At 33.4% G+C, this 17,653-nt stretch overlaps 1 protein-coding gene across 1 annotated transcript in view; it reads left to right on the top strand.

Annotated features, from left to right (window-relative positions):
- Nucleotides 1-17,653, top strand: part of FNIP1 (folliculin interacting protein 1) — a 142,614-nt gene that overhangs the window by 90,874 nt on the left and 34,087 nt on the right. The window contains 7 exon segments of the mRNA XM_020991170.2: nucleotides 1,639-1,770; nucleotides 7,435-7,535; nucleotides 9,259-9,333; nucleotides 10,522-10,613; nucleotides 13,286-13,369; nucleotides 14,341-14,412; nucleotides 15,863-15,998. Coding sequence (XP_020846829.1) covers nucleotides 1,639-1,770; nucleotides 7,435-7,535; nucleotides 9,259-9,333; nucleotides 10,522-10,613; nucleotides 13,286-13,369; nucleotides 14,341-14,412; nucleotides 15,863-15,998 — 692 coding nt within the window.

Raw genomic sequence — 17,653 nt, 5'->3', positions numbered from 1 at the left:
AGAGTTGTGCTGGACACTATTGGTGGACTTCAGTCAGGCTCAGGGTGAAACTCAGGTATATAAGTACTAGTTAAAAATGCATCCTCTCATGCAATGTGGGCACGTTGCATTCTTTATTTGCGTCAAAAAATGTAAGAAATATGTTTTGTTGTTCAGTCACTCTTCAGTCGTGTCCAGCTGTGCGTGACCCCATTTGGAATTTTCTTGGCAAAGATACTGAAATGGTTTGCCATTTCCTTCTCCAGCTCATTTTACAGATGAGCAACTTAGGCAAACCAGGTTAAGTGACTTGCCCAGGGTAGCATAGCTTGTAAGTGTCTTATATATAGCATTAGGCATATATACCAAATGAGATGATGAAATCTATCTGGGTTTTAATGTTAACTTATTTTATTGCCAGTAAGAATTGTTTTATTGTTGTTCCATCATTTCACTTGTATCCAACTCTTCACGACCCCATTTGGAGTTTTCTTGGCAGAGATTCTGGAGTGATTTTTCCATTTCCTTCCCCAGCTCATTTTACAGATGAGGAAACTGAGGCAAATAGGATTAAGTGGCTTGCCCAGGGTCACACAGCTAGTAAATATCTGAGGCCGGATTTGAACTCAGGAAAGTGAATCTTCCCAACACCAGGGGTGGCACTCTATCCTTTGCACCACCTACCTGCCCAGTATAAGAAAATATGAGTGAACAATATGTACAGTTTTTCAAGTTGTTGCAAGAGTAACCAACTTTATAAATACCCTTTTCTTAAAAACTTGTAAAATCATGTGATAATATTGTGGATATAACAGGACACTTTTTTTTTAATTACAAAACACATTTACTTGCATGTAAAGTACTTAGAGTATTTGAGCTAAAAAAATTGACAGTTTGGTGATAATATTGATGAAGCAAATTTACTTTATAACTATTTTCTCCTTATACTTATATGTATATGTGTGTGTATTAAGAGGACAGTAATAGCACTTATCTCACAGGGTTGTTGTGCGGATCAAATGAGATAACATATGGAAAGTGCTTTGCAAACCTTAAAGTGCTATGTGAGTGAGACCTGTTATTTATAACATCTTTATGAAAAATGAGATTTTTTCTGTAATTAATATAAAGAAAAATATTGACCCCAATTAATGGTTAGACAATAAATGAGTAGTAATACTGAAAAACACCCATCTATCATTAATAAAATATTGTTTTATATATATTTATATTTATAACTTTAATAAGTTATAAATTTAAGTTATCCAGGATTTTATTGGTAAATAAATATTTACATGGTAGGTTACTTTTCTTACATATTTAAGATTTATATTTTATCTGGAAGAGTAATAAATTCTTAATTTTGCATGAATAAAATAAGTTCAAATTATTTTCATAGTCTTATGAAGTGTGAAGTTACTTTATAATTTTTTTGTAAAGAAAAAAGGAGAAGTTATCAATATTAGTAAATATCAAGTTTGAAAATAATTGAATTTGTAGTATCTTGGCAGGCTACACAAGGTATTTTATTTTCTCAGAAATATAATTTTTAGCAATAATGCATATCTTTTGTAAGTATCAAATATTGAATTTTGTGAAACTTCATACATTTCATGTCTTCTAGCTAACAATACAATTAATGGGAATAATGTATTTCAGAAACTTTGCAGTGATGCTCAGGTAAAAGTCTTTGGAAAATGCTGCCAATTGAAACCTGGAGGAGACAGTTCTTCTTCTTTGGATAGTTCTATTAATTCTTCAGATACAAAAGAGCAATGTCCCAAATACCAGGTGAGAACACTCCGACCTACCCTTATTTTACTCCATAGTCATGTTATTGGGTGACCAGGATATTTAGTTCTTTAAAACATCTTTAATTATTGAAGTGTGGTTTCAAAACTCCTAGGTAAGGGAACTTCCTCTACCAATGCAGGTTAGCACCTTCTCTACAACTTAGAGTCTTAGAGGGTTTCCTAGAGCATTGAGAAATTAAAAGACTTGAATATGTCACATAGCCAGTATATTTCAAAGGCAAGATTTGAATCTAGGCCTTCCTGGCTGCAGGGCCAGCATTCCGTCCTCTGTTGGCACACTGCCTCTCTATTGAGGTGTGGTGATCTATAAAATAGTAACATGCTGCAGTTGTATCAGTGAATTAAAAAAAATCTCTTAACTTCTTAATATGAATGCAAAAAGACAAAATGCATTTCTGTACAAGAAAAACAGATTGTAATTCATTTTAAAATGTGCTTTTTTGTATAATATACTTCTAGTTCCATTCATTATCTATAACTGGTTATAAACTTACCTGTGAGCCTGTTGACATTCTACATAGTAATTGAGCATTGACTTCAAGCAAAGCAAAAGTAATCTAATATGAATACATTTTTGACCTCTCTGATTTAATGGATAGCAAGTGTTTAATTTAGAAATACTAAATTATAATCTTGAGGTTCTTCTGGATTTTATAATCGAGACATTAAAATAAGGTTGGTCTTATGCAGGATTTTCCCTGACTCATAGAATTGCAATGGATTCCTAATATTTTTATGCTGCATATTTGCCAAAATGGACAAATTAGATCTAATTCTTAATTCTTTCATCAACTAAAATGCTAGATATATTTTGAGCATGATCAGGAATATACAGAGAAGATTTCCATGAGGTCCCAAAATATTTTTCTTTTAGATCACTCTTGTTAGCCACATGAAAATTTAATAAATACTTCTTAGTGCTGTTAATTGGACATTTTACTGAGAGTTTTTCCCTTGTCAGTCATCTTGTTATACTGATTTTGTCTGCTCCAGAACTTCTATCTGGTTCACATAGGACTTTTGGCTAATTAGGCAAAGTTTTAAAAGTTAGTCTTAATATCTCAAACACTCCAAGTTTGAAAATTTTGATTTCATCTTTAAACAGATCCTGAGATGGGCTAAATTATTTCCTCTCATAACTGACATGAATATCTTTTCAAGTCATCTTTTGGATGCCTGAAAATGACCTTGAACATCTGTCTTGCCTAATAGTAGAATAAAAAGATAGTAATGGGCAGGAAAACCCAAATTTATCACACCTTATCTAGCTTGAGCCATTGTTGGCCATCTTCCTATAAATTGAACCTTACTTTTTTAGCCATCTAATTACCATATGTCCAACCACATGCCTCACTAGCTACCTACAACCACAGTTCCAGCCTCTAGCAGCTATTGGATTGAATATCTGTTTCCATAAACCTGGTCTTCTTTAGCTACTGTTCTAATTGCCTACCATAATAACTGCTGGACTGATTGGCTATCACTACAGCTTAGTGATTTGGGGACAACCACATCTCACCATTGGAGCTACAAAATCTGGTGACCATCAAGCTGATTACTGACCATCATAGATCCAAAATCTAACTGCTTCAGGACCAACCATCCACTCCCAGAACTCTAGCCTAAAATTTGTATGGCTCTAGGCTCCTGCAGCTATTGAGAGAGCCAACTACCATACCAGCTTTGGCCACTTGAAATTATTGGGTAACCAGGCCAGCTGTCATTATTACCCATGACTTCAATTTCTAGTGCCCATTCTAGAAGCTAGAGCTGACTAAGGACCTATCCATATTTCTCATCCAGAGTATGAAAGCTTCAGAGTTACAGTTATGACTCAGAGCTCTTGATCTTCAGGGGCCTATACCAATGCAGCCCAAACTCACGTCAAAGACATCTTCATTAGGCATGTCCCTTCTACCCCTTCCAAATGCAAACAAGTAAATCAAAGAAAAATTGTGCCAGAATTAAACATGTTCATGTATATATTTATGTATAACTATCACATAAAATATCCAAGCAATAAAATTTCTAAAAAAACCAAAACAAAGAAAAAACACAAAGAGAAATAATCACTAGACAAGATAGAAACCATACCAAAGGTCAGAAGCCAGAATATGAAGGATTAAGGAGTGAGAGGCTAAGAAGTAGAGTGTATTGATAGTTTTTTTTCCCCCAGATGTTTGTCTGAAAAAAGAAGGAAATAAAAAGGACAATAGCTTGAAGGGATGGTAAGATCTAGTGAGTTCTGTTTTAGGAATGGAGAGATGTGGGTGTGTATAGCTAGGCTACAAGGGAAGGAGCCAGTATATGAGGAGAGATTGAAGATAAGAGAGAGTGGGAATGATTGAGGGATTAAGGTAAAATTCCCATCTATAACAAAAATGGAATTAAATCTCTCAAGGAGTCATGGGTTAGTAGTTTAAAAAATAAATTTAATGTCATTAATTACTTTAATAACAAAACTCCTAAAGGTAGTTATACCTATTGAAAGGAGGGATTTTAGAATAGCAAGGCAGATTTGGGAAGTGAACAACTCACAGAGATAGTGGCTGAGAACAGGATACATGGTTTAAAAAATAGGAATGATGAACTCTTTAACAGGGGTGAAATTGCCTAGTAAAAAAATAATAAAAACAACTTCTACGAGTCTTGCTACTCTGATCAAAAAAACTTTAAATTGAAAAAAGGCTGAGGGAAGAATGATACTATAATGTACACAACTATGCAGACATTTTGTTGCCATATCCTTTTTTCCATAAGCATAAAAACTTATAAATTTGTAACTTGGCTTAATGATCATTTCATCCTTTAAAATATGAGGAAATGAGAAACCACTATTTGTTTTCACAGAAAATAAAAACTATGAAAAGGACTCGCTTTTGAATGTCCCCCAGAAAATTAGTTCATTATATGACAGGAAATAAGATTTGGACCCCCATCTCAAAGTATACCCTATAATTAATTCCCACTGGATCATAGACCTAAATATAAAAAGGAAGTATACAAAAGATTAAAGAAAATTAAATATTTGTCTCAATTGTGGAAGAAAACTTGTTTTTAAACAAACAGAAGCAATTATTAGGGACAAGAGTGATTATATAATGACTTCTAAAACTTCTATATAGTAGAACAGTATTAAAATAAAGGCAAAACAGATTGGAAAAATACGATATATATGGCAGGTAAAAACTTTATGCTTGGGGTAGCAAGGAGCTGGAGTGGATAGGACACTGGCCCTGTTGTCAGGAGAACCAGAGTGCAGATGTGGTCTCACATCTTACTAGCTGTGTGACCCTGGGCAACTCTAATTGCCCAAAAAATTTGATGCTTAACATTTATAAGAAACTGCATTAAAAATATCTACAGCTAATATGCAATACCCTATAGACAAATGGCTAAAGGATTTGAGCAGTTTACAGAAAAAAGAAATTTGCTTTTTTAACAGTCTCTTAAAAATACTCAGCCTCATTATAATCATGGGAGGTACTCCTTCATATTCATCAAATTTGAAAAAATAAAATGAAAAAATTCTAGTGAGATTGTGGCAAAGCAAGTATATTCATTCATTACTGATCGAATGACAAATTGATGGAATCTTATAGGAAAGTAATCTGGATATATTCTTTTTATTAGTCCCCATAATCATATCCTTCCATTCAGTAATGCCACTGTTGATAAAAAAAAAAAAAAAGCTCTGAGAGTCTTATAAAGAAGAAAAAAAGCTCTCTCTTAAAGAGATTTGTGGTAGTGTTATTTGTAAGTTCCTAAAAGCTATAGGAACAACTTTAAAAAAATAAAGAACAGTAGGCAAATTATTAAATACAGTGTGGTATACTAGTGTATTGCAGTACTATCATCAGTTAAGATAGATAAATACAAATAATATAAAGAAATCTGGAAATGAAACAATGCAAAGTGTAGGAAGTAAACAGAACCTGAAAAAGAGTACACATTGATCATGATTGTGAAATATCATATTAAAACTCTTTGCAAATGTTAAAGTACTATACAAATGAATGCAAATATTCATTTTTATTATTTATAATATTTTATTATTACCATAGAAACCATTAAGTCCATAGGAACAAATGGATAAAGAAGAAATCTAATGAGAACTCAGTTATAGTGAATGATAAGTAATTATTGTCAATTTATTGAAATTCTTTTTTTCAAACTGAAATAGTGCAAAGCAGGTTCATTTGGTTTTTTTTTTTGTATTTTTCCCCCCCTTTATAGGCAATTGGGGTTAAGTGACTTGCCCAGGGTCACACAGCTAGTTAAGTGTCAGGTGTTTGGTCTGAGGCCGGATTTGAACTCAGGTCCTCCTGACTTCAGGGCCGGTGAAGTTCATTTGTTTTTACTGATATTTAATGCTAGATGTATAACAAAGCATCAGAAAGAGGGAGGTAATTTATTTCCCTCTCAAACTAGATCAAAAGGATGTTAGTTGAAGCTTGGAAACAGAAACATTGGTATAGGTACAGATGGGGTGTGGGAGAAGATATAGATTTGGTGTTAGACCAGTTAATTAGAACATGACCCTTTCAAGAGGTGGAAGTGCCTTTCTCAACTACTTCTCATAAACCTAGCCTATCCCAATTCACATAAGCCTTTTGGTTCTTTGGAAGGTAGGGGTCCAAAATGGTTTTCTAGTTCTGCAAATACGGTTTGTAAACATGGTTAATTAGCATGAGTATATCTTGATTAACTGGCTTCTTAGCTCTAAATTTGAGTTTCTTCAATATCAACATCATAACAAATTCCTGAAAACCATCCAACTCTTGATCATCATCTATGCTAACACGATTAGTTGGACTTTGCAAAATTCCCCCAACGTGTCACTTTAAGTAATACTTTTGATTTCTACTCCTTCGATTCTTTTTTTTACTGGAGCTATTAACAGGTAACCCAGTGATCAATGAATTTCATTCATCCCTCACAGAAGTTAAATATACGGATTTGTTTACTTCATCACTGAATAATCAAGAGTTGATAGCAGTGCTAATAATCACCTCTGAATTCATCACAAAGTTAAAAGGCATAGTTCAACCCATATTTGAGTAAAAATTCCTCCTACAACATCCTGAATAAGTGATCATCGAGCTTTTTGCTTAAAGACCTCCTATGAGGGGAACCGACCACCTCCCAGAGCATCCCATTCACTTTTAGGTAGCTATAGTTTTAAGTTATTCCTGACGTTAAACCTAAATGTGCCTCTTAGTTCTAAATTATAGACTATAAACAAGCTTCTACCTTGAGGACTTGGGGTGGGGCAGTCATCATGGCAGTTGTCTACATATGGCAGCCATGTGATGGGAAGTGCAGTGTTCCTCTGCTTCCCCTGTCCAACCTCTCCCATGGAAGAGGCTTGAATAGTTCTGACAGGGCAGCTGGAAAGAAAAGAGAATGAGCGAGGGTGGGTCATTCCCTTTAAACATCCACTGAGTCAGCAGCTTGTCCTGTTCAATGTCCACTAAGGTGATTGCTTTGTCATCCCCAAAGTTCCAGAATCCTTTAGCACTCTATCCAGCCCAAAGCAGGGAGGGCAACTCTGTACATGCTTAGTGGCCCCTATTACACTGGATGTGACTGTTTTAGTAGTCACACGATACTCTAAATGTTACCTTTTTTGCGTTTTTAGGGTTCTCGTTGTTCTTCTGATGCCAATATGCTTGGAGAGATGATGTTTGGCTCAGTAGCCATGAGTTATAAGGGTTCTACCCTAAAAATTCATCAGATTCGGTAAGATTACATCAAATTTTACTTTTCTTTAGGGTAAAATAAATAATTTATATGACTAGTAGTGATAGATTGCTTCAGGTACATTGGAACTTAATGCTATTTAAATTGCTAGGTTGTTATTAATCTTCAGAAACCCATTTGACTTACAGATATTTGTGTAGCTTTATATGGGGTTGATTCTTTGCTGTCAGTGACATTTTCAATGTATCACAAACTGTGGTCCTAACCAATCTGCAAAGACTTCAAGTTCAAGTATGATCCCAGTTAATAGCCTGTACCTGCCATCTTAGGTCCAGCTTTACTGAGTTCAAAGAGGTTCAGCAGCAGTACTTTGGCCACTAGGTGATAAATTGTTTGGCAAAGCAACTCACATAGCCAATAAAATACAAAAGGGCTCTTTACCCACTGTAGCAACTTCTACAGTGGTAGAGTGAAGAAATTATCCAGAGATTACTAAGCGTTACACAGTTTTTAGAATATCTATAAACAATGCATATTCTAGTGTTGTTATTTTAAATGTGAGTTTTTGTCCAACAATTTGATATATTATTGGAGGAGGGGGTTAGATCAGTATTTAACTGCCAACACCCATTTTCTTGTCCTCATCACCTCTCGCTCAGAATTTTGTAATAGCCTGCTAACATATCTCCCTGCCTCTCATCTTTCTTCCTACAATCTGTTCTTCGCTCAGCTGCCAAAATACTCTTTCTTAAGCACAAAACCTTCGGTGCCTTCCTATTAACTCTAGGATAAGATACAGGTATTCCTTGGATTGCCTTTTAAGGCAAACCATAACCTAACTTCAGCCTGTCTTTATAGATTTATTTCATTTTACTCCCACTAGCTGCGCCTTAAACTCCACATTCCTCTGTGTTTTTAAACAATAAACTCCTTATGTGTGGAATACACTCCCTCCTCTACTTTTATGAATCTGTATTTTCCTTCAAAATTCAGTTTGAGTTGCTACTTCCTTCACTGAAATCCTTTCTTCTTCTCTCAAACCCAACTAATACTTCTAAAGCACTTCATTTGAAGTGCTCCTCTGCCCCATTACATCTTGCTGTATATTATACTTATTTGTAATGTCTTATGACCTCCCCTCAGTAGAATGTAACATACTGTTGTTTTCTTTTTGATTCCCAGGTCCCATCACAATCCCTTGCACATAGTTAATGCTTAGTAAATGCCTTTTACTGTTGTTGTTGGTGCTGATGATGGCTGATATCACATGGAGTATTAAAATAATCGTTTTAAAGCTTAATTTTATATAGACACTTAAGATTTACAGAAAGCTTTACATATGTCATTTCATTTGATCCCCATAACCCAATGAGGAAAAGATTTTATCTATTTATTCTGTTTTCTTGGTGAGGACTATTAGAGAGGTTAAATGACTTATCTAATAAATGTTAGACGTAGGGTTTGAGTCTAGGTGTCTCTTGATTCAAGGTCCAGCCTTATTTCTGCTACCCTAAGCTTCTTCACAGTGACTCTTTAGAAGAAGGGCTCTAATACTCCAAGGAATTACCCTGTGAAGATTTTATTGATGGACATGGACAAAAATTAAACAGATTGAGTATATCTAGTAGTGATTTGTACTAGTGGAGGGAGTAATCTTACACCGTTGATAACATCACGTCCATCAACATGGAATAAGCATAACCAAATGTCGGAAAATGTTATAGTTTGCCTTTGATACTTAAATTCTCCTTTTTCCTCATAGTTCTCCTCCTCAGCTTATGCTTAGCAAGGTTTTTACTGCACGTACTGGAAGTAGCATCTATGGAAGTCTAAACACGTGAGTATCTATATATTCCGTAATATATATGAAGAACTTAAGAAAGGAACTGAGATACCTACATAATTAGGAATTAGTATTAACAATATTATTCAGGATCAGCAGTGTTGAGTCAAATTTCTTTGTTCTCTGCCTATATGTACTAGAAGATAATTAAGGTAAGACCAGATTTTCTCTAGTTGAGTCTTGTTGGAGCACAAGATGTAAGTTATATCCTCCTGACTTAGTGGAAGACAAATCTGGAAGTATACAAGACTTACACATTGAAGTGTATATGTATGTATACTGCTATATATGTGCCACATGTGCAAGCATAATCAGATCAGGGCTAAACACAAGGTACTAGGCCCATGGAGTTAAGTGGAAGTTTAAGGATATCCAGTATGATACCTTTATTTGATAAATGAAGAACATGAGTTCCAGAGATACAGTGACTTGCCCTGTGTCATACAGGTGGTAAGTATCAGGGCTTAGACTCAAATTGAGATTTTCCAGCTCCACATTCAGTGATCATCCACTAAATTCATGCTGCTTACTCCATGTACCAGAGTCCTTTTCTGTGTTTTGCTTTGCATATTGCTATTTCCGGTGATGGCTCCTGTAGGTGTTCATCTTCTGCTCTTAGGCTTCCTGTAGTATTGATCCTCAGTGCCTCAGTGTTGAGGCCTTTAATGCTAACTTAAAAAATCTTATTTTGATGTTTTTGCATTCCTTAGCCTGAGTTCAAGGTAGTTGTATAGCTATATCTTTTCTTTTAGGTGAGAGGGAAAAGACAAAAGAGCCCTTTAATATTTATTTCTCCAAACTAAAGAATAAAAGTTTTTAAAATAAAAAGCAATTGTTTTCTAAAAACTCCCTTCAAAAGCCTTAGAAGATAGTCTAAGGAATAGGAAGTTAGCTCAAATAAAAACTCTAACCATGTGAAGTATTTTTTGGCCAATATCCCAATGATTTGGCCCCTAAAATCATTAGATTTTAAAGACTGGGATTTTAGACAAATTGCCTACTTTTACTTATTGCCTGATGGTTAGAAGTGTTTCAAAATTATTTTTTATTGTGATCGTTACTTGGATTTATAAGGATGTTGAATCTTTTTCCCCAAGTTGAAGAGTAATGTATCTGTAATGTACCTTGAAATTGTTCTTAAGATAATAGAGTTGATTGATCAACTTATTTCCCTTTCCTCAGGCTACAAGACAGTCTTGAATTCATTAATCAGGACAATAATACATTAAAGGCAGATAACAATACGATTATCAATGGGCTTCTTGGAAACATAGGTAACTAATTTCTTTGTTCACTACCTTGCTTGTAAATTCTTAAATGTACATTTTGACAGTAGTAGTTCTGAAATAATTCAGAATTATAACAATTGGGTTATAAGGTAGAATGCTTCCAGATATTAAAAATAGAAAAGACTTTTTAGTCTAATAGTGTGCAGCCTTGTTACCCTTTCTTCCTATGTTGGAAAATTTAAATACCTAATGAATTCATCTTTTTTCTTGAGTATTTAAATGGTATATGACATTGTGTATTTGTTAAAATGTACTTCCCTACAGGCATACAGGTAAGATATCTTAAAGGTCTTATAGCTAACTTTGTCATGGTTCTAAAACAGATAACTGCCCTTTACTAATTTCAGCTAAAAGAGACTAAATTATTGAAAGACACAAAAATAATTGCCCCATCTGCCAGGCTAACAATAATAGCTACCATTTATATAATGCTTTAAAGTTTGCAAAGTGCTTTACAAATATCTCTTCATCCTCACAAAGCCTCTTGGTAGATAAGTGCTGTTATCCTCATTTTATAGATGAGAAAACTGAGGCTTAGAAGAAGTTAAGTGACTTGCCCAGGGTCAAACAGCTTATAAGTGTTTGAGGCTGACTTCGAACTCAGGTTTTCCTGACTTCAAGTTTCTGCACCCTATCTACTACATATGTTTTCATGTTAATTGAAATAGATGGTTTGGTGTACTGAAATTTAACATTCAAATGGGTTTCCACAGTATATGAAAAATCCATTTTCATGTTCCTGAAAAACATTTCTTAATGATACAATACACTTGATATTTGTTACCCTGGTTGTTTTTTTTTTTTTTTTGTTGAATGTTCTTCTAAGTAATAAGAGCTTAATTTCCTTTATGGGATATTCGATTTAACTTGAAAATAATTTGGATTATGCTACTGCTCATTGCGCTTTCAGTACTTTTAAGAGCTATGTTGCTGCAAGGAATATAAAACCATGAGAATATGAACAAATGCTTCTCTGATGATTCTCCATTTGATAATATTTCAATTAAATTAAATTATACTTAAAAATAGAATTTTATATTTTGCCTAATTTTCCCAAGTATAACAGTATATTTTTTCCTTAATTCCCTAGCTTTTCAACATATTATTTACTTAATATACCTTTATAAAAATTAGAATTCTCTCTTTTAATTTAGCAGCTATTTTAGGATGAAACAGTTTTTACTTTTGAACTTCATGGTTTTTATTGAGTAAAATAAATAATAATAATGATAGCTTATATGTATATTTAGAGTTTCCAAAGTGCTTTGCATGTATTATCTCATTTAATCTTCATAATAACTCCTTGAGGTAGGTGATATTAATATTCCTATTCTACAGATGAGGAAACTGAGTCTTAGAAGAGGTTATGTAACTTGACCAGGGTCACACACCTAGTAAGTATCAGAGGGGTAGGATGATTTCTAGAGAATTTTATACCTTTGAAAACTGAAGGATTCATTAACATCTATCTGTACATTTTACTTTGTACAGAATTCCTATTGAAGTAAAAGTTCCATTTAAACATTTTAGCACTACATTCAACAACAGTGTTTTTCAAGAAAAGGAATATATCTCTTCCTTTACTATAGTTTGCTTCTTCTTGAAAGCGTGTCATTGAAATATTTTGCTAGAAGTATAAAAATAACATTTCAGAGGAAGAGCAATTTTTCTAACCATTACAGTGGTGATCTTGGACTTCTTTAACAACATATTTCTAATGTCCATTTGGAACTGAAGGAAATAGTTCTTCCATATAAGGTAAAGTCAAAGTTCTTTAACAAGTTAAAACAACAACAACAACAACAAACCCTGTATCATGATGTTTAATCAAGAACTTCTGAGGATTTTTCCTTATTCTTTCCAATCTTCTTTCAGTACACCAGAATGAGAGCTTATTAAATTGCTCCATGACAATTATTGAAGAAAGTTTTGTTAAACCCCAAATCTGGCTTTGGAGTGATTTTAAAGATATTTAAATTAGGGGCAGCTAACTCGTGGCCCAGAGACTCGTTAGCTTGCAAGCTGACTTTTATTCAATCCTTACAGGAATTTTTTGTGCTGTAATTCAAAAACTTCCTGCCATCATCTCAACCAAGAAATCTTTTACTCTCTTACAGTTTACTGTGGCTCTACTGTGCCCTTGGATAGCTAGGAATCTAACTTCATGAAATGTATTTGGAACCCTGGCCTTTACAAACTCCATTTCCCTGATCTGAATTTTATTTCGATTTCTTCTTTTGTTTCTAGTTATAACTTGATCTAGTTATAACTTGGGTTGGATAAACCCATTTCTACTTTGTTTTAAAGTTGATGTTTGTTAATATTTCTTTTCTATATTTGTTATGTAATACATTCTGTTTTTCTTGGGCATCATTGTGATGCTTTCTTCTTTTTCTAAAGGTAGAGTACCTCTACAAATTCTCTACTGAGGCTATGAAATTTTTGCTATTTGAACAAATTATAACCAACCTGAAGGCATCTGAATTTAACAAGGATACTTACTACAGCTTGAACTTCAGTTCTTATTTATGTAAAATTTGTTTTCCTCCATATCTGTTAGTCTGCTCCTGTGTTGCTTTATCTTCCTTTTGAAACCAGGTGCCGTTCAGCTTTACTAACTTCATTCTTTCATATGTATTTTACATTTTGCCATGTAGGTCTTTCACAGCTTTGCAGCCCTAGGAGGGCATTCTCTGAGCAAGGCCCGCTCCGCCTGATCAGGAGCGCCTCTTTCTTTGCAGGTTTGCAATGTGCTGTGTGGGTAGATTAGTTGGTGTGACCAAGCTACTAGAATTTTGTAGTTTAGCTTTGGAAATAAGACACCAGTTGGAAGTTGATTATGGGTATAAAAGAAAAAAATGCCTTTTGGGTAATAAAAACTGTCTCCTAATTATGCAGTTTTTTTTTTTTTGCTATTCCTGGAAATCACATTTTCATTGGAATTGTGTATTTTGGAAATCATATTTTCATGAAATTATATTGTGGTGATTGTTTTCCAATATTTCTTTGAGCTTTGGAAGAGCCAAACCCAATTTCATAGCTATTTGCTACTTAATAATAAAAAGTACAAATTCTTATGTGCCCCTCAAGTTTCCACTGAAGAGGTCTTATTTCCACGGCTAAGTAGCTTTTGTTTCATAGTTCACCGATTGCAAAAAAATAAATAAAATCCACTCTTTGTTTTCTTGAATTTCTATCCACACTTTGATATAAGAAATTTTATTTTTATAACAAAGACTCAGTTGAACAAGTACCATTAAAATTCTAAGAATACACATCTCAGTCTTTATATCACAGAATGAGTGATAATTGAAAAAAGCATAGAATCAATGCTTATTCTCTTCTTAGCCAGCTGTTGCTGTTCTTCTTAGTTTCCTAAATACATTTTTGTATGATGTATAAAATTGTATTTGCCAGGCTGAAGTCTTAATTTACCTACTGTTTTTGTTCACAAAAAAAGTATGAATTTGGCCATTGCTTCTTTCTGTATTAAATAACAGTACTTAGTATGTTCTACATTTCTTCAAAGAAATCTCTGGGCTTGTTCAGCTTAGCATCCATTCTTGGTGTTGGGGGTGTGCCATGCTGTCGGAAAATAAAAGATAAATGAATGCAATGAGATGAGCATGAGTTCGTTTTGATAATTAAAAGGAGTGCCACCAGTCTGAACAAAAGTTGATTTTGTACTTGACAGGCTTGCCTTTCTTTACAGTTCATAGCAACCCAATGGACATGCCTGGAAGAGAACAGAATGAAGACAGAGACAGTGGCATAGCACGCTCTGGTAATGCATCACATTAGTTTAATAAAGGGGCATGGGTGTTTGGGTTCCTTGCTGTATGATATAGTTTTTCAAGCCCAGTTCTTTAGTGTTTGATATCATGTGAGAAAAGAACAGAGGTAGAAATTATTTAACAATATTGTACTCAATAATACATATTTGATAAGTAGCTTTTCACATTTTTCATGGCAGTGCTCAGTAAAGAGGTGAGCCTAACTGAACTAAGTTCAGCCAATGCAAAGTGAAAAATGTCTTCTTGTTGCCACTGTGTTGAATTGTTTTGCTTTACTTCACTTATTTATCAGAAGAAAAAGTGGAAGGAGCCACTGGAAAATGATACTGAAAGGAAAAAAGAGAAGAATATTAATAAAAGACAGTTTCTTAAGTTTATAGAAACTGTGACAAGGGAGCAGTGGTTTGCCACTTGCTATAGTTCTGATTTCCCAGATAGCAACAAGGGGTATGTTACACAAAGATTTCAATTTTTTTCTGCATTGTGAATTCTTTCATGTAGTTATTTTTGATCATCTCAGGATTTTACTGGAGCTATGCTCAAAAAATGGTCCTGTCCACTTTGCCCACAGTGAACCTAGTAGGCTGATTTTAATCTCTCAAACTTTTGTGCTTTCTGTATGCATTGTGCCAGTGAAGTTCAGTCACTGAATTTGAATTTCCCTGATGCAGACTGTCTTTGAAGACAGAAAGCATTTGTCAAGATATTTGCCCTTTCTAATCCAGTAATCTTATTCAGGGGCCTTCAGATATAGTAGAAGACATAACTCTTAAATTGTCCTTTCCTTTTCTGTATTTAGATTTTTTTTCCATTAGGGTAAAATTTTTAATTTTTATTGGTTATGTTGAACATTATTGTGCATTTTAATCTGTTTATATCTATGTGCCTTTTATTTATCCAGGATTGATTTTCTCAAGTTTAATTTTTCTCTGCAGCAATGAATTTTACTGTAACAATTTGGGCCAATTAGTTTTATAGCCACAGTTTTCTTTAAAAGTAGGGTGGTGGCATCTGAATATCCTACTTGTTAAAGAATATTTTGTTAAACAAGTAATGTAAACTGATTAATTAATAACCTATACCATGTAGTTTAAAAAAAATATGTGAAATTTAAGGTGACAGTCAAATCTTTATTTTTGATTATGACAATGATATATTAATTCATTGAACACTTTTAAGCTTTCTTGCTTAAAGCCCTGAAACTTAAAGACTGCCTTATGACTTTTTTTCTCTCAATAATACATTTTTTAAAAACAAATAAGATTTTAGGGGCTCATGAAGAATTGAAGGTCAAAAGTGGAAGGTTCAGTAAGTCCATATTTTGTGTTTACCTTTTTTATTGTTCTACTGATCAGTTAACATGAAATTTTTTTATACTCATGAACTATTAAATTTTAAATCATGGATTAAAATGATTTTTTGTTTTTCTTGTTCTAACAGCATCTCTTAGCAGTTTGCTTATTACTCCATTTCCCTCTCCAAACTCCTCACTCACCAGAAGTTGTGCTAGCAGTTACCAACGACGCTGGCGACGTAGTCAGACAACCAGTTTGGAAAATGGGGTCTTTCCTAGATGGTGAGTGAATTAACAAACAAGGAAAAAATGTTTATATTCCATGGCTTTTTATCAGTCTCACTTAAGTTTTCCTATCTTTGGCTTTATCTTTTCAAATATATAGTTGTCAATGTATATACAGTTCTAGTTTTACTGAGTCACTTTGCAGAGGTCTTTCCATATTTTCTCGTTTGTGTTATTTATAATTTTTATTTGAAACATCATATTCCATTAATATACCATAATTTATTCAACTATCCTCCAATATACAACTTGTTTAAAAATAATTTGTTATATATTTAACAGTAAAACTAAATAAGCATTTATTAATAACTCTTTAGACTTAAAAATTAATTTCTATATGCAGTATTCCCATACACATGGATTGATAGTGTATGTATAGTTTCATTCTTCATTCATCTCTGTTATATATTTGTTCTTCCTTGATCATCATTGTATTTAATTTATGTTCTATTCCTCTAGTTCTTTTTTCTATGCTTTATATAAATTTTTGCAGATTTCTTAATATTCCTCATATATCATTGTAATGACTTTGTTCTAGTATTCTCTTAAATTGATATATCATAATCTATTCAGCCATTTACCAACTTTTGGACATTTAAGTTGATTCCAGTACTTTTCCCAAAATGGGCTCATTAGGTCATAGGATAAGATTATTTTTGTGCCTTGTCATTACTGCATAGCTCTCCAAAGAAGTTCCATTAATTTTCTTTTTTTTAATTGCTGAAACTTAAACACATAACAAGAAAAGAAAAAGAAACATTATAAACTTACATAGTGAAACTTAAATACATAATAAAAAAGGGAGAAAAGCATGTCATGTGCACATCAGAACATAAGAGAAGATTTGAAATATATAGCAATAAATTTCCATTTCAAGAAAGCCTATATAATAAGTACTACATGTTGTGTTGAGAGCTGTCTTTACTTCCTTGTTAGTTTTCTTTTGTTCTCTTATGTGTACTTTCTACTTTGTTTTTTTCCCCCCATCTTCTGCCCCCCAAGGCTACAATTAAGCGTGGATATATTTATGTATAGGTGTAGATATATAGATACACATACCTTGCCCTCCTGTTACTTAATCTAGCCCCACTCCAAAAATCCCTCTCTCATCTTCCCATTCCCTTAAATCTAAACACCCTTCTATACTGCCCTTGATTCTATTAATTTTCAATGCTATCAGTAATATATATGTACCCATTTCTCCATAATCCTACTAGCTTCATACTTTTAACTATTTGGTTTTTTGCCAATTTTTGGTAAGTAGAAAGTAGAACTTTGAAGTTATTTTAATTTGTATTTATCTGATAATTAGTAAGGTTGAAATTTTTTTCAAGTAATTATTTAAATATGTGTATACTCATTTGTGAATTGCCTTTTCATATCTTTTGATCATTTGTTCAGTGGTGAACTGCATATTTCCCTTGAATATTTGTATCAATTCCTTACACAATTTAGGTGTCAGGATTTTATCTGTTATATTTGTGGCCAGTAGTTTCCCATATTATTTTTTTGTAATTATATTCTTTTTGTAGTGTAGGATTTTCTTATTTTATATATTCACATCCTTTGATACATAATCAAATTCTTATGTTCTGGCATTTCTTGTTTAATAATCAATTATCTGTTCTCAGTTTTTAAAAAATAGATTGTTC

The sequence above is a fragment of the Phascolarctos cinereus genome, unplaced genomic scaffold (assembly GCF_003287225.1).
Source record: "Phascolarctos cinereus isolate Bilbo 61053 unplaced genomic scaffold, phaCin_HiC Scaffold_2;HRSCAF=192, whole genome shotgun sequence".
Classification (NCBI taxonomy): Eukaryota; Metazoa; Chordata; class Mammalia; order Diprotodontia; family Phascolarctidae; genus Phascolarctos; species Phascolarctos cinereus.
This window is presented reverse-complemented; position numbering and strand designations above follow the sequence as displayed.